Source organism: Elephantulus edwardii, unplaced genomic scaffold, assembly GCF_000299155.1.
Source record: "Elephantulus edwardii isolate Elephantulus edwardi_28Jun2011 unplaced genomic scaffold, EleEdw1.0 scaffold00007, whole genome shotgun sequence".
Lineage (NCBI taxonomy): Eukaryota > Metazoa > Chordata > Mammalia > Macroscelidea > Macroscelididae > Elephantulus > Elephantulus edwardii.
This window is the reverse complement of record NW_006399757.1, coordinates 22,959,526-22,986,300: the sequence shown is the minus strand read 5'-3', so window position 1 is coordinate 22,986,300 and position 26,775 is coordinate 22,959,526. Positions and strand designations below refer to the sequence as shown.

Below are 26,775 nucleotides of genomic sequence, written 5' to 3'. Positions count from 1 at the left end.
ACCACATAGTTCCAGGAATGTGTTCAATCTAGCAATTTTGTACCAAATTTGTACAACCTTATTCCCAGTCACACTCAGAGGTCCTTTCCTGGTCTTGCTGCCTGTACGGCATCCTCTCCCCTCCAGTCCCAAATCTCTGTTGGCAGAGAGTGGGTGTTGACACTAAGTCTTCACACAAATACCCAATGATACTTACGTGTCAAGCTGTTTTTGCTATTCTGTCAGCTGGCACGTAGTTGAGTATCAGGTAACAGAAAGTCTAGCACCAACATTTATTTAGACTCAGTCAAGCTCAGCCCCTGGGTGCTAAGTGAGTACTGATTGAAAATTATATGTCAACATACACAAAGCCACTCGCCTTTAATGAATCCTTTCTCTGTGGCCAAAGGGGGTCACCTTGTATAACTACCTTATACTCAGCAAATGAGGTCAATAATTAAGAAGTGCCCAAATTATGCTGATAACTTTCAGTCTTAATGGTGGAAATTAAAACTAAGAAAGTGATCAAATTAGTGCTCATTCAAAAACTGGGAAAGCTGTTTTTGACCTCTACAGAAAAGGCAAAACACGTTTTTTAGAAGAACATGGAGACATTGCACTCTGGATGCTAATTATTGCTCCTGAGCAACAAATTAGGAAGGTGGGAAAGCTAAATAAGCACCTTGCACTGAAATGAAATCATCTGGCTAATTTGTTTCGAAGCATAATTCAGCTCCATAGAACCGGTAAAGTGCTTTTCAAATTCCTATTTGACACCCAGCATCCTATAGGAGGCGTTGTGACACCATCACACGGAGCTGAGTACCTGGCAGGAGCCCTTTGGACTTAAAATGATGCAAGTCCTGCCTTGTCCAGTAGGTGTCAATGATCGCTGCTTTTCAGAGCAGTAATAAAGGCCTCTTCCTGGAGAAAAGAAAGCTTTCAAAAGCAGCAAAGACAAGGGATTTTTTTAAAAGCACTGTGCCCCCTTGAAACTACTACCCTGAGATTATTTTTCACCCTTATACCAAAACTCTCCTCTGAAGACTTCCTTAAGCCAAACAACTCTTTAGCTTAGTAAACAATGTCAGCTTTGAGCTCTTTTAGTGAGCTGCTTGTATAGGATGAAATTAATAACAGTGACTTGAACAGTTAGAGAGGATGTCTAAAGAGCTATGAAATAATACTCACTGCCTTGAGACTCCGAACTGACTCATAGATGACCCTCAAGCTGGTTTTCAGAGGCTGTAAATTTTATGAGAGTTGACTGCCCGTCTTTCTTCCATGGAGCAGCTGGTGGAACTGCCTGCCTTTGGGTTGGCAGTGCCATCCCTTCTCCACCAGACCATGAGTTCTTATTAGTGGGGGAGCAGCAATTCAGAAAAGTTTTTACAACTTGAAGAAAGTCAACACCACTACTTGTACTTATACAAAGAGGTGATTGGTATGTATTCAGCAGTGTATGTTTTCAACAACGAAAAACAGAAAGAGATAAAAAAGTATTGTGTCATACACTAAACAGTGCCACTAGTCCTTCCCTTCTCCATTTGGAAAGGGAATATGAAGAAACAAAATGAACTGATCTTGGTCTTTACGTTCCTAAATTGTCCTGACTAAATGAGTGGGATAAAACACCACTTGGCAATCAAAAGGTATATATATTGAGCATTTCTCAAATAAACTATTTTGAAAATTTCATTGCACTTAGTAAAAACAATTTACCACAGAGTTCCAGAAATGTAATGAATCTAGCAACGGCTTAAGAAATTTTTTTTTATTTTTAAATGTGTGTGTGTGTGTGTGTGTGTGTACCGTCAAATCAGATCTGACTGGTACAGGAGGAGATTGTCCCTCCTTCCCCGGCAGAGCATCTGGTTGATTTGAACGGTGCGCCTCTGGGATTGTAGTTGCAGCTCCTTGCCACTAGGCCACCAGAGCTCCCCTGGCTTAAGAAATTTATGGAGCACTTGTGGTGTACTCTGTAAAGAACTGTGCTGCCAACTCAACAGTGGTGCCTCTCCAGCAGTTCAAATCCACCAGTGGCTCTGCAGGAGAAAGAGAGGTAATCTCCTCCCATGCGATTCACAGCCACTGAAAACCTTCTGGAGGGTCAGCTAGGAGTTGGTTCCGACTCAAAAGCAGTGAGTGAGTGAATTTATGACAATTATTTTTCAATTATTTTTATAAGCAAGTGTTATTCTCCGGCCCCCTACCCCATATACTTCTGAAAGTATAAAATGGTTTTGGTAGATATGCTATTGCTCTTCTTAGGTACCATCAGGCTAATTTTCCACTCAGAGTTCATTTAAGGGTAGAATTGTCCCACAGGATTGTCTATTCTGTAATCATCAAGAGGGAAAATCACCAGTCTTTTTCCTTCAGAGCCTCTTTGTAGTTTCTAATGGTTAATGTTTTAGTGAGGAGGTGAGCACTTAAATTTGGTGCCACCATTAAGTTGGATTCCTCGGGATAACCCTTCATAAAATCAGGCAATGGTGAAAGCAGTAATTCAAACAGAAATGAACCTTTTGCGTGTTCAATACTCTAATGGTGTTCACGGGGAAAGAAATAAATACATGCAAATATAAGAAGTGTTATGCAATACCTTGACAAGTGGGGAAAAGTGAAAATAATAAAAATATTTACTCTTCATCCAGATAACCAGCTTTCTTTTTTAAAGGCTCAGATAAGTACATTTGAATTTACACAAGAGTGCGTAGCTCAGAGAGAAACAAAGGAAAATATGCTCTGAGTAAGGCAAAACTAGTTAATGAGAGAGATTACTTCCCATCTATTTGTAGAAATGGTTAAATGTGAACATGAGGAAGGAAGGGAAGGCAAGAGGACATACTTAAAGTATCTGGTTATTAAATAAAATTGTATATTTTCATCAAATAATCTATTAAATAATTACTTGCTATGCATCAGAAAGCTGGACAATGGCTATGGATGACAGAAGAAGAATTGATGCCTTTGAATTGTGGTGCTGGAGAAGAGTCTTGAACATACCATGGACCACCAAGAAAATAAATAGGTCTGTCTTGGAGAGGGTGAAATCAGGTGTCTCCTTGGAGGTTAGGATTTTGAAGCTCCATCTCACATACTTTGGGCACGTGGCCATGAGAGACTGGTCCTTGGAGAAGGACATCATGCTTGGAATGGTGGAGGGACAGTGCAGGAGAGGAAGATCCTGGATGAGATGGATCGATATAGTAACTGGGGTAATGGGGCCTGGTGTGTCAGAATTAGTGAGACTGGCTCAGGACAGGGCAGGGTTCAGAGCTGTTGTTCATAGGGGTCACTATGGGTTGCAGGCGACTTGACTGCACATAACAACAACAACAATCATATTTAATAGATATTTTAAGACAAAACTAAAGGAAAAGATGTGTCTCTCTCCACAGAATCTTAGAGACACAACTTTTCTATGTATTTACATACTTGTTTCTAGAAAAGAATAATAATAGTAAGTGCATATAAAAATTAATATTCCTAAAATATAAAAATATAAATATTCCTAGATGTCTAACCATCTACTGAGCTCTACTGGCACAATGCATAGGGACTTGTGGTGCCCAAAAGCCACACCTCTCAGGAGGTTTGAAGCCACCAGTGGCTCCACAGGAGAAAGATAGGCAAGTTTCTCCCATGTAATTCACAATCCCCAAAAACCTGAAGGGTGAGTTATGAGTTACTTTCTACCTGATGGCAAAGTTATGGCTTGTTTTTTGGGTTTTTTTTTTACTCACCAAAATATGTAATATTCAATGAACTGTTAAAGGGTTGTATTGGAAGGGTGAGCGTTACATATTTTGGAGCAAAGGCAGCAACAGTGAGTGTGGAGTTTATCTTTCAGCATGGCTTTACTAGCCATCCAAATCTGATCTAACCATGTGGGGTGTGTTAACCTATTCACAAGGAGTTTGGCTATTTACCATTCCACAAGGGAACTGGTCACTCTCAACATTCTACAAAGGGATGGCTGCTCTCAATATTGAATTGATCAGGCCAGACTGAGAGATAGATAGATCTCCCCCTACCAGTGAAAAGGAAAGAGACCTCCTGATACCACCAGCAAAGAAAACTCACCACCAGAAAAAAGAGTGGCCATGGTCAAAATGGATATGATGTGAAATGAGAGCTGGAGGTGGGAGTGGGCTGGGGAGAGGCAATACTGGCAGGACTGAGAACTTTGCTGCACAATTGGGAATAGAGAGCCAACACTGGCAGATCTGAGAACTTTGTTGGACAATTGAGGAGGGTGCCAATATTGGCAGGATGAGAACTTGGGACCACTGGCCTGAAGGCTCGAGGCTGAGGTGCCTACATGTACATTTTGGGAGCTGGCTTGATTGTATTCTGTTATTAAGCTGGATTACAACCTCTTGGCTTTACCAATATGATTCTGTGGGGTCTGTGACTTATCACATTGGATTTTGAACCCAGCAAAGCAGTAATATTGATGCTGAGATGGGTAGAAAGAGGTATGGGAGTATGGGAGACATGTCTGATTCATGGGAACTGGCTTGCTGCTATTGATGTTGACAGGAACAGTTCCCTTTGTGAAGCTGATAAAGTCAGACATACTGCCCTCATGTGGCCTCTCTTTTTTTGTTTGTTTGTTTTGTTTATTTTTTGGCTTATCTTTTCTTTTTCTCCTTTTTCTTTTTTTTAAATTAATGTTAATGAAAGTTTACAGAGACAGGGTTTCCAGTCATTCACTGTTTCACTTTTCTCCCTACTCTACCCCCCAAATTCACTCTTCTCCTTGAAAAGCAAAAGAAAAACTCTTTCATCATTATGCATTCCCTCCCTCCCTAAGTCCACTCCATTAAGCAGCCTTCACTCTGGACTTCTATAATGACAAGAATACCCATTCATATGTCCCTTTTAAGCAGTTCTCTCCCTCATCTGTTTCAATGGAATATACATAATTCCTCCCCTCCTTTTCTGTCTTCAATCAACCCTGATGTCAGTCCCATTTTACAACAGTGGCCCTATGCAATATTTGTCCTTTTGTGACTGAGATATTTCAGTCAGCATAATGTCCTCCAGGGTTACACATTTTTCTAATATTTCATGAGTTCCTTGTTTTTCAATGCTGCATAGTATTCCATTGTGTGAATATACCAGAGCTTTTCTATCCATTTGTTTGTTGATGGGCACTTGGGTTGTTTCCAGCTCTTTGCTATTTTGAACAAAGCAGTATACATGGGTGTGCATATATCTGCTTGGGTGGCAGTTATGGTTTCTTTAGGGTAAATTCCCAGTATTGGAATTTCCGGGTCAAATAGTATTTCTATTTGGAACTTTTTGAGAAAGCACCATGTGGCCTCTTTTTACAGTGGGTTATTCTCATCCATGATAAACTTAAAACTGAGAACAGTCATCATTCTTATATCTCCCCAACTGTACTTTCGTTTCTGAGAGCATTCCCAATGTCTAATCTATTCAAAGCACATTTTCAAATTATTTAGTACAATCTGAAGACCAATCTTTTGGGAAATATTCTCTAAAATTATCACCTTTCCAAACTATTACTCAGAAAGACCACTAGTTCTAGATAAAATTTAATTTATAAGAAGTCTAAATAATAGCATCACACTTAAATTCTTTCCTCCCTTCTGAACTGGATTATTTGAATTCTTTCTTTGTTTTATTCCACCATTTAATAAGGCAACAGATAGTGTGAATGTCAAGCTGATGAAATAGCAAACACGATACACACCAGGAAGCAGATTCACATTAGTTGACTAAAAAAATTGCTAAATTTATGGAGGCTGGTTTTTCGCATGTCAATGGTGTAATGAGAATAATCACAATTGATCACTTTACTTTGTTAAGATAAAGTGCTCCATGACTATGGATGCCTACTTGTTTTGTTTGGGTTTTAATTGCAGGCTTAAAGCTGCAGCAAGTCCCACTAGGATTCAAGGAAGCAATGATCCTGGCTGTCTGTTGAGTGCATGTGTGTTCATGTGTGTACACACACACACACACACCCCCTCAACCTGATAAAAATAAGTCAGCCTTTAAGGCTTCATAGAACATAAGCTAACAAAGATTATTTTATCATGTTAAACAAATAGGAGTAACTTTCTGCAAAGAGTTGTATTTTTGGCAATTTTTTTGTCATGAGGGCTCCTGTGTGTGTGTGTGTGTGTGTGTGTGTGTGTGTGTGTAGGGGTGTTGCATGTGTCTGATGCAGCATACCTCGATTCCCTTGATTTCTTCAATGAACCTCCTGCTGACTGAGACCAGAGCCTCCTGTGGCCACTCATGAAACCAGTCAATAGCCGTGCAGTTAACTATGGCTGGGAACTTCCGAGCTCTAACTCTCAGCGTGTGACCAACCGGAGAGAAACACAAAATAATCTGTGGAGACACGGGGGCAGGGTAGAAACAGGAGGGTGATGAACGAGCAAAGAATTACATTGCAATCTTAGACAATGAGAAAAAGGAACACAGCCAACCATGACATTAAACCATCCTAAAGCATCATGGAGTGGAAATCCACATTAAACTACTTGTTAATAAAAGTATAAATCTGTCCAAAATAGCTGTTCCACAGAACACAGAGAAACACTGCTATGTGCTTTCTCTGAGTGTGTCCTTATTGTTGTAAACATAATGGGAAACTTAATTCTTATCCGTTACACAAGTAACATCACTGTAATAATAATAATAATAATTAAAAAAAAGATAAACCACCAGGATACAGCAATACCAACAGTTACTCTCATATGTCTTTCCTTCTAACTTGTAACTCATCAGGCTCAATAAAATTGCAAAAACATTTATGAAAATCAAATGTTTTGTTGGCTGGAGTGGTTGTTTTTTTTTTCTATTTAAGAGAAAAATGCAACTTTCCTTTCTTTCAACAATTCTGTTTAAGTAGTCTTACGATAAGACCCTTGTCAGTTTTTTATTAAATCTAAAGTCTTAATGTGTACAGTTTCTTTATAACTCAGAAGATTTGGTGAAGAGTGTCTGAAGTGAAAGTTGGGTTTCTCATCAGAAGATCAGCAGCTCGAATCCACCAGATACTTCACAGGAGAAAGATGAGAAATCTCCCACATGCATCATGACCTTCTGGAACACACTGGTATGTCTGCTATGAGTTGGTTCTAGTTCCAACTTGAGAGCAATGAATGTATTCTTCTCATTAAAATTTATAGCCTTAGAAACACAATGGATTTGGGATCAATTTGAAGGCCAGGAAAGATTGATCCTTGGAGAAGGACATCATGCTTGAAGGGTTGAGGGACAGCAAAGGAGAGGAAGATCCCAGATGAGATGGACTAATACAGTGACTAGAGCAATAAGGGTGGGTGTGCCATAGTCAGGGAGACTGGTTCAGGACAGGACAAGCTTCAGAGCTATTGTGCATAGGGTCACTAAGAGTCACAAGTGACTCAATGACACATAGCAACACTGATAACAGGTTTGGTTTTTCAGAGTAAGGGGAGTTAGTATCCTAGAATCTGCCATGGAAACTTAGCGAGGGGCCAGGTCTTCAGCTGTATAGAAGGACAAGATATATTTGCATTTAGTATTAAATATACTTTAGCTTCTCTGGGAGTCAAAAGTCTGTCTGATGAGATAAGGTGGGCTACTGGATTGAGGAAATGCCATCTGGTAAAAGGTCTGAGAGGAAGAGCCTTGACTTCCTTTTCTTTCTAAATAGACCTGACAAAAAAAGCTGAATTATGCAGTTTGTAATCCAGCAATTAAGAAAATAATTCTTCTCAGGGCGAGCCGTTACGGCCCTCTGCCCGGGGTGGGCTGCCCTCAGCCCTCTGCCTGGGGCGGGCTGCCCTCGGCCCTCTGCCCGGGACAGGCTGCCCTCGGCCCCTGGCTTGGGGTGAGCCGTCGTGGCCCTCAGGCTGAGCTCCTCAGTCCCCAGATTGTGACATCTGACCCCTGGGTGGGGAAGGAGAAGAAGAAAAAAAAAAGAATGCATAGGGTATCCAGGGAATGTTACCTAGGCCACCTTCTGCCACCCTCCCCCCCCCTCAGTAAACCTGAAAGCAACACCCTCAAAGCCCTTCTATTTGTAACGCACAAGTTTGTTCTCTCTAGGTTTGCTCCCTTTCCTATAGGTAACCTTAATTCTGAGTTTTACTCCAGAATTGACCCTGAACCCAGTGCCAGTGACAAAAAGGAAATACAACTGACAGCTAAGGAAGCAAAGGAGGATGGAGCCTCTGGGTTCAACCAGCCATCCCCACTGGACCCACCTGGGAAAACACTTTGCAGTCCAGAGGGGAGCAAATGACAGGAAAATATCTTCTAACAGAGCAAGAAGGCAAGCAGCTTTAACCCAAGACCACCAGTAAGGTGATAAAGCATCCTCCTTTCCCCCCTTTACATCTACACCCCTGTTCAGCATGAAGAAGCCAGAGAGTCGGCATCCAATTCCCAAATCAATAAGACAGTTGGTTTAATTACTATTGGAAAATGCTTGTCATTCCTCTGTAGCATCTGGTTCCCACTGGACTCTCATCATTTCCTTCACCTGCTCCCCCCACCGACCAGACTGTGCAGCTCTGCAACTGCATCCTGGCCGATCCTCACCCTTCTGCCCTTAACCCTCAACCCTCAACTCCTTGTACCCCCAATATGTTTTTCCCAATTAAAAAAAGTTTAATTTCAGACACACACACACACAAATAATTCTTCAAGGAATATTTTTAAACTTTAAAACACTTCCATTTTTTTTAGAATAAATTTTTTACTTTAGTCTGCTGTCTGACCTTTTCAAAGCACAGAAGAGCAACGATGTCAGTCTGGAGACTAAGGTGCATCTGATTCAGGCCATAGTGGGGTGGTGGTTTTTTTTTTTTAATTACTTGCTATGCATCAGAAATATCGACAATGACTAGGTATGATAGAAGGAGAATTGATGTCTTTGAGTTGTAGTCCTGCATAAGAGTATTTGTATAAACCATAGACTGCTAGGAGAACAAACAGGTTCATCCTAGAGAGAGTGAGACCAGGCTGTTCTTTGGAAGCAAGGTTTCTGTAGCTTTGTCTGTCATAAATTGAACATGTTGCAAGGCAGGCCCAGTCCATGGAGAGGGCCATGTTTGGGAGGGTGGAGGAACAGTGAAAGAAATTGATTCAGTGACTGGGGTAAGGGGGTAGGTCTGTCAGAGACAATAAGATTCGCACAGGATAGAGCAGGGTTAGGGCTGTTGTAAACAGGGTCACTATGAGTCACAGATGACTTGACAGCACATAACAACTACAACAACTGGTTTACTTACAAAGATCGTATACATTGTTCTTCACACAAGATCTTTCTCATTTCCTTTGCCAAGCCCTCCTTCCACCCATCACACTGTGTGACCCTATGATTAACCTCCCCCCATGTCATAAAATCCTCTACCATATATCTCACTTAACAATGCTTCATTGTGTTTAGGGAGTCTGGTGACCTAGTGAGTAAAGAGTGGTGTTGTCAACTCAAATTGGGAGTTCAAACTCACCATCTGCTCCAAGGGAAAGATAGGGCAATCCTCCCAAGTGATTTACAGCCTCTGAAAACCTTCTGGCGAGGCAGCTGTGAGCTGGTGCTCACTCAATGGCAATGACTTGAATTTCTGTTGTCACTGTGTTTTTTTATATACAATGTAGCTCCAACAAATCAAGGTAAATAACCTCTAACATCTACAATATCTTTGAGATGTATAAACAGACTGACTAGTCATCCATTATAGTATAATTCTAATTACAAATTGCATGTGCTAAGCCAACAAATCTAAGGTACAATGCATAATTTTCACTTATACCTCAGTTCTTAGGTTTCTTCTGCCAGCTTTCTTTTCTTTATATACTTGAAAATGTCTCTTTTCCATCTTAGAAGTTATCTTCCATTCTTACAAATTTAAAAAATACTATATAACATAGGAGAGGTTGGAGAGAATTATGCTGAGTGAACGGACTCAGGCTTATAAGGACAAATATTGCATAAGACCATTACTGTAAAGAAAGAGAATTAATAGTAAGATGTTTCCAAAAATCTAAAGGGGGAAGAGAAGGGAGGAGGAGGTTAGAAGGCGGACAGGGTTATCTTGAGGACATGAGTTATGTGGGCAGAATGAGAGATTAAAGAAATTGGGCAACTCAAACAAATAAACTCAAATTCACTGCCACCATGTCGATTTTGCTTATCCTCATGAAAATACTGTTCTTAACTTAATAAGCCATCATAATTTACTGAAAGATTATATAGAGAGGTAATTTAGAATTCCCCCTCTACCACATTTTACAGGTGAAGACACTTTCTATTGAACTATAAGCATGTAAATGAATATCCTATGATGTCACCTACAGTTTCACACCAGAATAAGGAAAAGATGATCACTGGTCTTTAAAACTATTGCTGTGGGAGCTTGAAATATGCAGGAATGAATTATTTAGGAAAAAAAACAAGTTAGCCAATATGTTTTGCAAATTTTCCATCAAATCAAAATGGAAAAAAATACCCCAAACACCCAAACAACAAAACACAGCTTCTTGGACTTAGTGCTAATCTAAGGAAGTAGAGAGTCTGGAGTTAGAGCCCTGTAATGCAAGTTTTCAACAAGTTCAATAGGTCAGTGGTTCAAACTGACTAGTCTCTCCACTGGAGAAAGACGGCCAGACTCCTCTTATAAAGATCTACAGCATCAAAACTACGCTGGGACATTGCACTGAGGCAGGAATGACTAGATAGTAGGGGGTTTGATTTTTTTGTTTTTGTGTTTGACAAAGAGAGGAGGCATGGTAATGGCACAGTGGATTAAGGCTGGAGATTGAAATCTACCAGCATCCCTTTCTCTAAAGGGGAAAAATGAGGCAGTCAGTTTTCACAAAGAGCACAGCTTTAGAAACCCTACAGGGCTGTTTCACTTGACAGAGTGGCAAAGAGCCAGAATTGACTCAATAGTAGTGGAATTTTTAAGAAGGAAAGGAGATACCCTACTAGTCTTGAGGAGTGTAGTTATTGACACAATTCACTGCTTACTAATTCTAGCTCAGCCAGAAATATGGCATAAAATTTCTCCTGCAACTCAGTTCTCCTTGGATACAATCTGTGTAAGATTTTTCTTCTGGTGCCCACACTAATATGTGAAAACTTTCAGTAATCAGTTTCTTTTTTACCAATAATCTTCACAACCTCAGATCATGGAATACACTCCAGTTGTGGACCAAAGCAAGCTGCTGTGGGAAAGCTATATTTTCTTATTATTAATTTTACTAAAAATTTACAGAGACTTTGGATTTCCAATCATTCATTGTTGCACTTTTCTCCCTGCCCACCCCTTCCCCCCATTAATTCTTCTCTTTGAAAAGTAAAAGAAAAATTCTTTCATTATTATACAATCCCTCCGCCTAAGTCTACTCCACTATGCAGCCTTCATTCTGGACTCCTATCATGACAATAATACCTAGTCATATATCCCTTTTAAACAGTTCCCTCCCTCATCTGTTTCAATGAAGTATACATCATTTATCCCATCTTTCTCAGTCTCCCCCCAGCCCCGATGTCAGTCGTGTTTTAAAACAGTGGCTCTATGTAGTAATTGTCCTTTTGTGACTGAGATATTTCACTCAGCATAATGTCCTCCAGGGTCACCCATTTTGTATAGTATCTCACGAGTTCCTTGTTTTTCAATGCAGCGTAGTATTCCATTGTGTGAATATACCAGGGCTGCTCTATCCATTCATTTGTTGATGGGCACTTGGGTTGTTTCCATCTCTTTGCATTTGTGAACAAAGCCATGATAAACATGGGTGTGCATATATATGCTTGGGTGGCAGTTATGGTTTCTTTGGGATATATTCCCAGAAGTGGAATTTCTGGTTCAAATGGTATTTCTATTTGCAACTTTTTGAGAAAGCACCATACAGCCTTCCATAGTGGTTGTACCATTTTACACTCCCACCAACAGTGAATAAGGGTTCCCAATTCTCAGTGACTTCACCAGCATTTGTTGTTTGCTATTCTGTTAAATTTTGCTATTCTTACTGGGGTGAGATGATATCTCATAGTTGTTGTGTGGCCAAACTATCTTACTGCATAATTTTCCTACTATGTCTCCCAATCTCATGAGAGGTTAATATAGCACAAATATACAAGAAATAAAAACTCAAATGAGTGAAATAAATAAGGCAAGTGTTGTATGATCTGTAGCTTACTTTTTAAAACCATAGTCAACATAAATTACACATCTGATATTTCAGCCATCTTCTGGTGAGCATTTCCAGGGGGGTAACGTATGTCCACCATGCTGTTCCCAGTGAGCACCAGTATCCTAGTGTCAAGAAGCTGCACTGCAATCCCAAAGGAATGCAGTGTGAGGCCACCAGCTGCTCCAAAGGAGAAGGATGGGCAATCTGCTTCCGTACAATTACCTGACTCTGAAAACCCACCAAAGGGTCAGCTATGAGTTGCTTCCAACTCTACAGTGCACAACAACAACATGCTATTGCCAACTGTGTCACTGGGATCAGAAATTCCGTATCCCTTAAATGTAGAATCCTCCTTTGCCCAGTAACCACCTCCATGTTCTGTCTCCATGCACCTGCCTGGGAGCTCTGGAGGGGCAACGGCCAAAGAGCTTGGCTGCTAACCTGAAGGTGGGCACTGAGATCTGACTAGTTTCTCTTTGGGGAAAAATAAGATCTTGCAACTTGCCCCTGTAAAATTTAACTAATAAATAGAAAAGAACCCCTAGTAATTCAATAAATTCTGAGTCATAGTGACCATATATTACAGAGTAGAACTCACAGAGTGTCAAGGGCTGTAAATATTTATGGAAAAGGCTGACTCATCTTTCTCTCATGGAGCAGCTGGTGATAAACTATTCAATTAACCGAAACACTTTAATCACTGTGTCATCAGCGCTCCTTCCCTAATGATTACAGTTAAGAAATCTTATGGGGCAGCACAACTGAACTGGACTTAAAAGAATACAGCAACCAGCAACAACACATAATTGGCTATTTGAGGTACTTCATATAGGTGCGCTCATGCAGTTAACCTTTTTGACTGGCTTATTTCACTCAGTTTAACAATCAACACCATTGGTGTCAGCAGTCACGATATCAGGAGACATTGCAGTCTACTGTCAGAAAACTCCCCAAATGACTGAGGAACGATGACATAAATTTAAAGGCTAGGTGCACCTGATTCAGGCTATGGTCTGTCCCATCACTTCCTGTGCATCTGAGAGCTTGACAACGAATAAAGATGACAGAAGAAGAATTGATGCCTTTGAGTTACAGGGTTGAAGATGATCACTGAATATCCCTTGGACTGCCAAAAAACAAAACAAAACAAAAACCCCAAACAGATATTTCTTGGAGAAACTACAGCCACCAGAGTGCTCTTTGGAGACAAGGATAGAAGTTTTGTCTCACACACTTTGGGCATGTTGCTTATTGTTAAATGCAATCAAGTCAAGTACAACTCACAGTGACCCCATGAACTGAAATCTGTCCTATTCTGCACCTTCCTTATCATCTTTGACACATCTGAGTCCATTGTCACAAACACTGTATCAATTTCTCTTATTAAGGGTCTTCCTCTTCTTGGTACATCTTTATATTTCCAAGTATGGTATTCTTTTCTAAGGAATAGCCTCTCTAATAACATGCCTAAAACATGTAAAGTGAAGCCTCATCAATTTTGCCTCCCAGGAACATTCTGGTTGCACTTTCTCCAACACCTATCTTTCTGTTTTGTAGTCTGTGGAATATTCAGCATTCTTCTCCAACCTCACAGTGAAAAAGCACTGATTTGTGGTCTGTCCATGATTCTTCTTCTGATCTTTATTCATTGTCCAGTTCTTAGATACATAGCAGGTGACTGGAAATGCTATGGCCTGAATCAGGCACACCTTAGTCTTTAGACTGAAAGCATTTCCCTTCAGGACGTTGGAGAAATTCCTGAAATCAGACTTTCCCAACACTATACTTCTCCTGATTTATATGCCTGCTGGTATGATGGGTGTTGACTGTGGAACCAAGTAAGATGAAACATTGATAATTTCAATCTTTTCTCCATCTGTGATGATGTTGTCCATTGGTCCAGTAATGATGATTTTTGTTTTCTTGCTGTTGAGATGTAATTCATATTGAAAGCTGTGGTCCTTGATCCTCTGCACCAAGCCATGTTGCTAGAAGAGGTTATTCTTTGGAAAGGACTATCATGCTTGAGAATGTGGAAAGTTGATTAAATAGAGGAAGACCATCAACAAGATGGATTGACACAGTGACTGCGGCAGTGGGCTCAAGTGTGTCAGAGATGATGTGGATCCCGGAGGATAGGACAGGGTTCAGGCTTGTTTTTCATAGTGTTGCTGAGTCATAGTTGACTTGATAACATTTTCAGTGGGCATCCATAGGGCAGCATGTAGTAGAGCATCATTTCTCTTTACAGCTTTCAAATGCTTGAACTTACTATGATATGCCTCTGGGCACTCATTTCATTTTCTGCCTAGAGCTTGCTAGTTTACATTTGAAGTAGCCCAGTTGGGTTTAGAGAGCAGAGGGAGGTTAATCAGCACTACACCAATTTTAACAGAAGCCCCACCTCCTGAACCAGCTACCAGAGCTCTTCTCTCTTTTTCTCACCAACATAAGTATCATGGATGTTAGACCCGAGATTTTACTGATGAAATGAGTAGTAGGAAAGACAGTGAGGAAAACAGAAATGACTGTATAGATATTTTTGTCATCATATTAGCAAAATGGTAAAATCTGGTTATCAAAAACATCCTAGTAACTACATCCTTGACAAAGGATTCACCACTTCCATGATAATAACACATGGGAGATACTGTATTTCTTAAGGGAGTCCAACTAGGTCAGCTGAATTTCACCATGAGGATACTGTCATATTCAGCCTCAAAGACATCTGTCAAGTGAAGGCTAGACAGGTTCATAAAAGGACAAAGATCTGGAATCACATCAAGTTTTCTCAGAGGACTGTAAGACCTGTGTATATATGCTTCCTGGTTAAGAAGTAAATCCTATGTCTCTCATGGAGGGAACTCTGGTCGTCCAGGGAATCGTACTGTCTGTCAACCCAAGGCAGGTAGTTCAAATCCACGAGCTGCCAGCTGCTCTGTGAAATAAAGATGGACACTCTTCTCCTCTTGCAATGTACAACCTCTGAAAACCCATGGAGGGTCAAAAGCAACTCAAAAGCAGTAAGTGATATATCCAAAGGAGTCCTTGGTTGGTGCAAATGCTTAATGTAGTGGCTGCTAACCAAAGGTTCATGGTTTGAATCTACCCAAAGACATCTCAGAGGATAGGTCTAGTGATGCACTTCTGAAAATGAATCAGTGAAAACCCTATGGGATATAATTCCACTATGACCCACAAGGGGTTACCGTATGACAGAAATGATTGGATGGCAACTGGGCCATAGACAGTGCAATTCAGTCTAAGATTTCTTTCCTTTACATGTCTCAATTGGAGGATTTTGGGATAAGACCCTCCCTCAAATTTAAATTTGAATTACAGTAGCCATTGAGTAATTTTTTAAAAATATTGGAGGTCACTGAATTGGAGACCTGTCCTAAATAATATTTTCCTGACAACTGAAAATGTCCCATTGACTTAGCAAATTGGCTTGTTATTTCCTAATGGTAGGAATGTGTAGAACAGTCAGCTAAGAAAAAGAAGTTAAAAATGCTTCAGGCAGCTGTGCTCCCTTCTAAAAGCACAACTTCACAAGTAAATGGCCAACCCTGAAATCACCATCTATGTGTTTCCTGCAGCTCTGACATCTGGGTGTCAGGAACTGACTTTTGGAATCCATACCATAGAATTTTCTATTCTATTTGCCTTTTTTTATTTCTTTTTTGCCTACACAGGTGTTATGACTCATTTGCAATAACCCACTTTTTATTGTGCTCTGTAATACGTTTCCATTTCTTGTAGATAAGATCCCATAGTAAGCACATATTTATTTGTAGATCACTAGCTAGGCTCAGTCCATTTCATCTTGTAATGGAAATTTGAATTGCTATCGTCATTCTGTATTTTTTTTCTACTTGATATAGTTGACTCTCAGATAGAAATAACTATCACATGGTTACTTTTAAGCTTTTATCCACGACTGGTACTTGCATTTATCCTCAAAAGTCCCAATGTTTACCAAAATAATAGGAAACAAACTTTATTGCAAGACTTCTCATAGATTTAGAGCAGAAACACATTCCCCTGTTGGAATGTTGTTGCGTCCATGTACTATCTCCCTCCATCTAAAAGAAAGTTTGATACGTCCTCTTTGATTGTAAAGGTTAACTGATGCTATTTTTTTGATGGCTGAAATGTTTTTAAGCTTTTAATGTCAATTATTTTCTAAAATCCAACAATATTTTCATCATACATACATTCAATAGATTTTACACTTATTTTCTTTTTCAGATGACACAATGAAGTCACTCTTTTGAGCTTCGATTTAGAAAGATAATGACAAGATTTTAAAAATATAATAATTTTAAGCAGGGAGTTTGAAAACTTTTTGTTTAAGCAATGAAACTCATCTATCCATAAAACTGTTTTTATTTCATGTGGAATCTCAATGCAGAGAAAACAGGATATCCTTTCTGGAGAAGCAGAGATGGTAAGAGAAGCCCTTATTTCAGGTACCTGCTGCAGACAGAGTCCCAACTGTTCACACAAGGCGTTGGGCCAGTCTGCAACCCCACACTAAATCAAAGAACATTTTCAGCTTACCAAGTAAAAATGTGATAGAGTTATTTCTATCTGAGAGTAAACTCTATTACTTTCCCCAGGATGACCTATTTGTTCTTTTTGGCAGTCCACGTTATGTTCAACACTCTTCTCCAGCACTACCACTCAATGCCACTGACTCTTGTTCTGTCATTCTTATTCATTGTCCAACTCTTGGATGGATAGCAAACAATTGAGAAGACCTGGATCAGGCACACCTTAGTCTGTAGACTGAAATAATTTCTCTATAGCACACTTTTATCAGACATATAGCTTAAATAAAGTTATAAAGTGTTAATATTTGTCCCTTAGCTATACCCTAAAATATTTCATGTCAAAGTAATGCATGAAGGTCAAAAGACAATCTTTGCATAATCCTTTAGATACAGCTAAAAACATTACCTCTTACATTTAGAATTGCTAGATATAAAATGTAATGAAGTATTGACATCCGTTATCTGATTTGTGTTGGGCCACTTCACTAAAGTTTCAATTTCTTCTAGAATGAAGTATTATTAATAATAACTACCTAGGAGACTTAGTAAGGGGAATAAATGATATTTTGAAATATGTCAAATTGCACAGTCCATAGGAAGTTGTGTTGTTAACGCAAGGGCTATGCCTTTCTGGCAAGTTAAATCCACCTTTGGCTCCAGGGGGAAAGATGGGCAATTTTTTGCCCTGTGCTTTAGAGCCATGGAAATTCAATAGCAGGTCACCTATAAGTTGGTTCAACTCCTTGGCAAAGAGTTGAGAAGAAAGGATGACACGTCTCACTGACAAATCATCTGAGATGCACATCAGAGTGCAGGAAAAGGTGCCAGATATTCTGCTTATCAATCAGACACAGATATGAAGAGACTTGACAGTACAATCAGGAAAGTGTGACATGTCCAGATACATTATTTTCTAAAGGAAAGATCAGTATTTGAGTTTTTAATAGAAGGTCAAAGATATATTGATATTGTAAAAGTTACTGTGTCAATACTAAGACTTTGGCTTATGCTATATGCCACTACATTAATAGCCTAACTGTTTATGAGGACTATGACTTAATGCATTATATATTGGGTTGCTAATTCTATATTGGCTCAGTGTTTTGCATCCACCAGCTACTCTTTGGGAGAGAAATGGACATCTCTGCTTGTATCTTGTAAAGATTTGTGGCTTCAGGTGACTATACACTGGAATTAATCCATTCCACAGGAGTGAGCTTGGTGTTTGGTGGTGGTTGTTTTTTTTTTCTTTTTTTTTTTGCAAGCTTCTTTTTATTTTTAATTTTTTTAAGAAGAACACAAGGCTGGTCACACTGAGCTAAACAGGTGACCAGCTGAGAGTTGAGTCCCATCAGTCTTCTTTCTGGTTTGCCCTTCCAGGACCCTGCCAAGTCCCGAGGCCTCAGCCCCCATCAGTAGGCCTCTGGGGTCCACTGCACTGCTATGACTGGGGTTGGATAACAGGCCCAGCTGGGTGATGCCTCACTGGACATCATCACCGTCAAACAGATCTTAAAAATCGTTAAAGAAGTCTGCGTGCACTGCTTTCTCATTGGCAGCCAGGTCCATCAGCAGCCCAGTGCTGCCTCCTGCCTCATCCAGGTTCACGTAGGGCAGGGCCCGGCACCCTCGGGGAACATCTAGTCCACCGCCGGCTTCGTGTTGGTTTTTTTGTGTGTGTGAGTTTTTTTGTTCATTTGGTTTTTAGGTGGGGAGCATTTCTGTTGAGACTATCAGGTTCTCTAGACATATTGCTGTTTGAGTCAAGAGCAAACCACACACTGTATGTTGTCAAATCCCTGATGTGAACTGATAGCTCACCTATCCAAGAAGAAAACAGAAAGGAGAGAGGGCCCTCAACAAACCAAAATGACTCAGACAGAACTTGAGGAAAATGCAATAAAAAACTAGAAAAAAACCAGAAAGGCATCTGTAGACTGGCAGGAAGACAATTCCTCTGAAGTTAATTTAATATGGAAACCTTTAGGAAAGGATGAAAACCTGCTTGGTACCTTCAAAGCAATAAGAAAATTACACAATATTACAGAGAGAGAACAGACAAAGGCAAAGGCAGAAGAGAAAAATATGAAGGTGGTTAGATAAAAACAGATATGACAAACTGTAACACTTCATTTGTGTGTGTGTATTTATATGTTTATTATCAGGAGTGGCATCTACTTCCTAAACAACATGCCTCTGGAAACTCTATGACCTTTGATAAATGTTGATAGTTGTAGAGAGGCTTCAGGCTTTTTGTTCACAGGGTCACTATGAGTCATGCTCGACTCAATGGCAATCAACAACAACAACATGTATATATTTACATAGTCTCTTTTTATATACACATATGTGGGTTTGTGTGTGCATATATACTAAAATACAGATTTAAAAATATTCTTTGTCCATAAATATACAGTATTTTAATATTTTTAAATATAAGCTTTGGTAGCCTAGTGGGTAAGAAGTGCTACCAATCCAAAGGTAAATAATTTTAATCCATTAGCTGCTCCAAGGGAGAAAAATGGGTAATCTCCTGTGTGACATATAGCCTCTGAAAATTTACTAGAGAGTCAGCTATGAGTGGGGTCCAATTCAACGGCAAAGAGTGACACTACATCTATATTGTTGTTGATTGCCTTTGAGTCAAGCACGACTCATAGTGACCCTATGAACAAAAGGCTTAAAGCCCCTCTATTACTGTCAACATTTATCAAATTTCATAGGGTTTCTGCAAGCATGTTATTTAGGAAGTGGATGTCACTCTGCCTTCCAAACCTGTCATAGTATGTTATTGTTTTTATATGCCATTGAGTCACTTGAGATGTACAGCGACCCTATGTACAGCAGTTTTGGCCCTTCCCTGTCCGGAGCCAGTCTCACTAAGTCCAACAACCAACCCCTATTGCCTCAGATACTGTATCAATCCATCTCATCTGGGGTCTTCCTCTCCTTTGCTGTCTGTCCACTTTTCTGAGAATGATGTCCTTCACCAAGGACCTATCTCTCCCAGCCACATGCTCAAAGTAAGTGAGGCAGAGCTAGCCTCCAAAAATCCTAGCCTCCAAGAAGAGACTTGGCTTCACTCTTTCCAAGACAGACCTATTTGTTTTCTTGGCAGTCCATGGTATGTTCAAGACTCTTCTCCAGCACCACAACTCAAAGGCATCTATTCTTCTTCTGTCATCCTTAGTTATTGTCCAACTCTCTGAAGCATGACAAGTAATTGATAAGACGATTGCCTGGATCAGGAGCATCTTTGTAACTAGGCTGAAGTCACTGCTCTTCAGCACTCTGTAGAGGTCCATGACAGCAGATTTTCCCAATGCAATTCATCTTTTGATTTCCTGACTGCTGGTATACAGAGTGTTGATTGTGGACCTGAGCAACTGTAATTGTTAACAACCTCAATCACTTCTCCACCTAACATGGTGCTGCCAATTGGCCCAGTGGTGAGAATCTTTGTCTTCTTGATGCTGAGCTTCAATCCATAATGAAGACTACAGTCCTTGACCTTTTGCATCAAGTGTTTCAGGTCCTCTTCAGTTTCAGCAAGCAAGGTTGTGTTATCTGCATATCTTAGATTGTTAATGAGTCTCCCTTCAATCTTGATGCCACACTCCTCCTCGTAATAAAGCCCTGCTTCCTGAATCTGTTTTGCATACAGATTGAAAAGGTATGGGGACAGGATGCATCCCTGACGCACTCCTTTCTTGATTTTGAACCATGCAGTGTTTCCTTGCTCTGTTCTGAGGACTGCTTCTTGGTCGAAATACAGGTTTCATATAAGCATGATCAAGTGCTTTGAGATTCCTATTTTCCTCAAGGTTAGCCACAATTTATTGTGATCCACACAGTCAAATGTCTTTGCATAGTCAATGAAACACGGACATTCTTCTGGTACTCTCTGCTTTCTGCCAAGATCCATCTGATATTGGCAATAATGTCCTTAGTGCCACGACCTCTTAAACCCAGCCTGTATTTCTGGTAGTTCACCATGAATGTACTGTTCAAGTCTTTTTCTGGATAATCTTCAGTAGGATTTTGCTAGTGTGTGATATTAGTGATATTGTTCAATAATTTCCACACTCTCTCTGGTCACCTTTTTTGGGGGGGAATGAGAATAAATATGGGTCTCCTCCAGTCAGTTAGCCAAGTAATTTTCCTCCAGATTTTTTGGCACAACTTGGTGAGCACATGCTGGGCATCACATATTTGCTGAAATGCATCAACTGGTATTCCATCAATTCCCGAGGCTTTATTTTTTGCCATATATATCCTTATCTATCTATCTATTTATCTATCCACATCTATAATATCTATATCATCTATAAGCTATATCTATCTACATACACATACTTATGTAAATACACATTTGCATATATACACGTTATTGTGTACCGTAGAGTCGGAACTGACCCATAGCAGACCCTCTGGTGGGCTTTAGAGGCAGTTAATTGCACAGGAGAAGATTGCCCATCCTTCTCCCACAGAACAGTTGGTGGTCTAAAACTACGTGCCTTCAGAATTGCAGTTCAGCTTCTTGCCACTAGGTCAGCAGAGCAGATGTGCATATATATATCCCTTCACCTAGTAGCTATGGAGCTGCAGTGCCAATCCAAAGACTAGCAGTTAAAATATACCAGTTGCTTCACTGGAGAATTATGGACAATCTCCTCCCAAGCAATTTAGAGCCTCTGAAAACACACTGGAGGACAAACTGTGAGTTAATTCATATTCAATGATACACACAACAACAACAACACACACACACACACACACACACACACACACACACACACACATATGCTCAAACTTACCACATCAAGTTGATTTAGATTCAAAATTAAACTTTCATTGGGTTTTATACACACACACACACACACACACACACACACACTCATTACTGGTGATACAGTGCACACTCTCATTACTGGTGATACAGAGAATTATATATTGTGTTCTAGCAAAACATTTAAGCTGTTGGACTACAATAGTTGCTTCACAGGAAAAAGATGTGGTAGTCTGCTTCTATAATGACTGACAGCCTTGGAAGCCCTGTGGCTTAGTTCTGCTCTGTCCTGTTTGGATGCTAGCCAGAATCAACTTGGCAGGGTCTTTGGCTTCATATGTACATCTAACCAAGTCAACAGCTTATACACTATATAATAATGAGATAAAAAAAAATATTCTCATTAAAACAAAAAATCCCCACACCTAGCCTGTACCACTCATTGCCACTGAATTGGAATCAACTCATAGCTGACCTCCATGAGGTGTCTAAGGCTGTAAGCTGTACAAGAGGAGATGGTCTGTCTTTCTCCTATGGAACCTCTAGTGGATTTGAACTGCCAGAGAGGTGCTGCCTCTGATTTAGCAGCACAATTCCCTATAGACTATGCCACCAGCCATTCCTTTGGCCAATACAAGCGTTCTTAAGTGTTACTCAGATAGCACAGGAAGAGAGGTGATTGTTAGAAAAGTGTTTTCACTCATTGTCATGAAGTTAAAATCAACTCATTGCTGATCCTTTGGTAAGTTTCTGGAAGGCTATTATAAATTGCCTGGGAGGAAATTGCTCATCTTTCTGCCTCAAAGTTGCTGCCTGATTTGAACCATCAAAGTCTTTGGGTTAACAGACATCTGGCAGGGTAGTCCATAGAAAGTTGCCTATTCAACCCAAAGGTGGTGCCTTTCTGGAGGTTCAAATCCACCAGAGGGACCAGATGAGACCTCACAACTCCCTGTTCCTCAGAGCCAACAAGCCTTCCTTGCTCATGCATACCTGTGTAGGCAGTGCTGAAGAAGCATGTCCAAGGCCTGTTTCGATGTTGTTGTTCCAATGTTGTTGTTATGTGCTGCTGAGTCAACTATGACTCACAGTGACCTTATGGACAGTAGCTCTGAACTGTGCTCTATCCTGAGCCAATTTCACTGTCTCTAACACACCTATTATCATTACCCCAGTTATTATATCAATACATTTCATCCAGGGTTTTCCCTTCCTACACTGTGCTTTCTGCTCTTCCAAGCATAATGTCCTTCTCCAAGGATTGGTCCCTTCTGGAAATATGCCCAAAGTGTGTGAGATAGAGCCTTAAAATCCTTGCTTCCAAGGAGCAGCTTGGTTTCACCCTCTCCAGGACAGCTTGTTAGCTCTCTTGGCAATCCATGTTCAATACTCTTCTCCGGCACCACAACTCAAAGGCATCAATTTTTCTTCTGTCATCTTTGGTCAGTGTCCAGCTCTCTGATGCATTACAAATAACTGGATCAGGCTCATTTTAGTGATTAGACTGGCATCGTTGCTCTTTATCACACTGAAGAAGTCCCTGACAGCAGATTTTCCTAATGGAATTCATCTTTTGATTTCCTGACTGCTGGAACTGGATTGTAATAATAACAACAACAACAATAATAATAATTGACTGAAATGCAAAATTTTGGAACAGAGAAGAAGGATCAGTAGTCAGAAAACATGGGTTTGGTGACAGAAATGAGGCTGCAGATAAAATTATAGAATTTGGAATACTCAATGATTTAGTAATTGCAAATATCTTTTGGAAGAAACATAAACGGCAACTATACACATGGACTTCACCTGATGGTCTGCACAGGATCAAAACAATTACATTTGTGGAAACAATTGTTGGAGACGCTCAATATCAACTGTGAAAACTAGCTAAATTGTTGATTGTGGAACAGATCATCAACTACTCATACTGAAGTTAACTGAAGCTAAAGGCAATAAAATCCACAAGAACCAAAATTTTACCTTGAATCAATCCCATCTGAATTTAAAAACCCTCTTTAGGAACAGGTTTGAGGCCTTGAACACTAATAAGCAAATGCCAAATGAGCTGTGGTAGGATAGTAAGAATATTATCCATAAAGAATGCAAAAGGTCATTACAAAGGCAAAGGGGAAGACAGAGATGGATGTAGGAAGAGACTCTGAATATTGCACTACATTGCAGAGAAGCCAAAGCAAAGGGAATAAATTAGGAAATTAGGGGGCTTAACAGACGTCAAAGGGTAGATCAGGAAAACATAGCAAAGTATTATAATGAAATGTGCAGAGTTGGAATTAGAAAATCAAAAGGGACGAACTTGCTCAGCATTTTGCAAGCTGAAGGAAGTTTCAAGTTTCACTATTTAAGGATGCTATGGGATGAGGGAGTTCTTCCAATAGTTATATGTCCACAGTGATCAGTAAGAGTAGTTACCAAGCACAAGACTGTAACAAGACATGTATAAGATTTAGAGGAAAACAAGACATTTTGACTATATAAAGAGATGTAATAACTTCTGGAGCAGATCAATTATTATAAAAACACTAATTCTGTCCAGATCTAGTAACACATTTTAGGAAATTCTAAAAATCTACAACAAGATTAAAGTTTATTTGTCAAAGTAATTCTAAAACTCTTATGTTATTGCTGTTGTTAGGCCATTCTGAAAAACAAGATATTAAGAAAGGATTCAGACCAGTGTTTTGAACCAGTTAGAAATGTTTCAGTCATGGCTGGCAGAAACAAGGCAGCGTATAGTATTTATTAATCAATTCTCTTGTACATGACATTTTGACCTGAATAGATAGATGCTGATAACAACAGCAAGATGGAGAGAAACCTTAAGTTATCAACAATTTCATTGTATTTGGGTCCACAATCAATATCCATGGAAGCAGCAGTCCAGAAATTTTTTTAAAAAAATGTGTTGCCAAAGGACCTAGTCAAAGAAAATTACAGAACATTACTACAAGAAACAAAAAGAGACCTGGATATTGAGAAAATGACAATACTACCAAAGGTAATCTACAAGTTCAATGCATCCCAATACAAATACCAATTCCATTCTTCAATGAAATGGAGAAGGCAATTTCTGATTTCATCAGGAATGGAAGGAGACCCTGAATAAGTAAAGCAATCTTTAAAAAGAGAAACAAGTTAGGCGGCATCTCATTCCCTCATTTCAAATCCTATTATACGTGGTACTGGTACAGTGACAGACACATAGATCAATGGGATAGAATTAAGAACCCTGAAATCAGCCCATCTACCTATGGTCAACTGATTTTTGACAAAGAGATGAAATCAGTTAAGTGGGGAAACAACAGCCTCTTTAACAGTGTTGGCAAAATTGGAAAACTACCTGGAGAAAACTCAAGCAAGACCCACACCTCACACCATATAAAAAAAATCAACTCAAAGTGAATCAAGGACCTAGAAGTAAAATCAAGGACCATAAACTTCATCAGAAAAAAGCTTGGAAGAACCCTAGAAGCCCTAATCCACAACATGAAGAGTCTTCCTGAAAAACGTACAACTAAGAAAGGATAAAATAGATGAATGGGACCTTCTAAGAATCAAATCCCTATGTACATACAAAGACTTCTCCACAGGGTAAAAAGGAAAGCTACAGACTGGGGAAAAATATTTGGTAATGACATGTCTGATAAGGGACTTTATCTAGAATTTATAGAATACTCCAAGATAAAGATGAGCAATCCAATTGCAAAATGGGCATTTTGCATAATGCCACTATTATAAAACAGGCCTGACAAGGGGTTGGAGGAGAAACTAAGAAAAGAGGGGATAAATAATGTATACTGCACTGAAGCAGATGAGGGAAAGAGCTGTGTAAAAGAAAAATAAGATTAGGTATTATTTGCATGACAACAAACCAGAACAAGAGGTGCATAGCCAACTGGACTGGGGAGGAGGAGAGGAAACTTGCAACAATGAAATATTTTTTTTTAAGAAAAAAGCAAACTGGGGGGGGATGTGTAGCAAGGAAAATGTGCAAAAATGAATGAATGAAAATCCAAGTTCTCAGTAAACTTTCATTAAAACCTCAATTAAAAAAACAACAAAAGATGTGTTGCATTGAGAAAATCTATCATCAAAGTGGTACAGAGCAATGGTTTCAGTTGAAAGACTAAGGTGCACCTCACCCAAATAATAGTATTTTTAATTATTTTGAATAAACCTGAAAGTTAGACAGTGAATAAGGAAGATAATAGAAGAAAAAAATACCTTTGAACTGTCGTGTTGGCAAACAGTATATATAATATACCTTGGAATGTCAAAAGAACAAATTTAATTTGCATGAAATTTTTATAAGAAAAGTTACAAATAAGATAAAACTTTCAGAAACAAAGTAGTTCTTGTTCGTTGTCATAGTATTGGCCCCCAACTCATGGTGATCCCATGCACTAGGACCTGCTCTTCAAAGGGTGTCACTATGAGTAGTTGACATGATGACACCTAACAGCAACAGTAGGAAACATGCAGTGGTGTCCTCCTCAAAGATGGTGACCAATGCACCACTTTGCATAGAAATCTACACATTTAAAGCAGTGCAATCAGATGTCATATTTAAGTGGAGGTCTGTTGTCTGTTTCCTAACCCGTTGCTGTCAACTTAATTCTGACCCTACAGGACAGAGTGGAACTTCCCCAAAGGGTTCCCAAGACTATAAATTTTTGCAGAAACATATTACTACAACTTTCTTCTATGGAACAGCTAGGGGGTTTGAGTCTCCAACCTTCTGGTTAGCACCTAGGCAATTAAGGGTTCCTCTAACCTGGGTCAAAATCGGAAGCAGAAGACATTAGGTTGCTATGAAAAGCATATGCTTCCTTAATTTCTGTCAGTCATGACCTATTTTGAACCAGTCAGAAACTCTGATTTACACTGTTAGGGAAAAAGGACGGTACAGTGCAGGTAAATAAATGGAAACATTTGATATTACAAATATAACCATCATTCCCAAATATATATTCTTATTGAATTTTTCAAAGAAACAAAAAAAATTCAAAATGACTTCAGACTTCATCTGGCAAAGTACAGTTACAAAAATATAATACAGAAAAGGAAGAGGAATATTAGATTCTAAAATATACCATACCAACAAGCACATGAAGAAATATTCAAAGTCCATAGCTCTAAGAGAGATGCAAATCAAAACAACTATGAGATATCATCTCACCCCAGTAAGAATAGCAAAAGATAACAGAACAGCAAGCAACAAATGCTGGCGAGGATGTGGAGAAACTGGAA

The 26,775-nt window shown here is 39.6% G+C and overlaps 1 protein-coding gene across 1 annotated transcript in view; it reads right to left on the bottom strand.

Moving 5' to 3' along the window:
* DNAH11 (dynein, axonemal, heavy chain 11) overlaps positions 1–26,775 on the bottom strand; it is a 481,900-nt gene that overhangs the window by 157,488 nt on the left and 297,637 nt on the right. Inside the window, exon 52 of the mRNA XM_006880385.1 lies at positions 6,193–6,354. Coding sequence (XP_006880447.1) covers positions 6,193–6,354 — 162 coding nt within the window. The remainder of the gene's footprint in view (positions 1–6,192; positions 6,355–26,775) is intronic.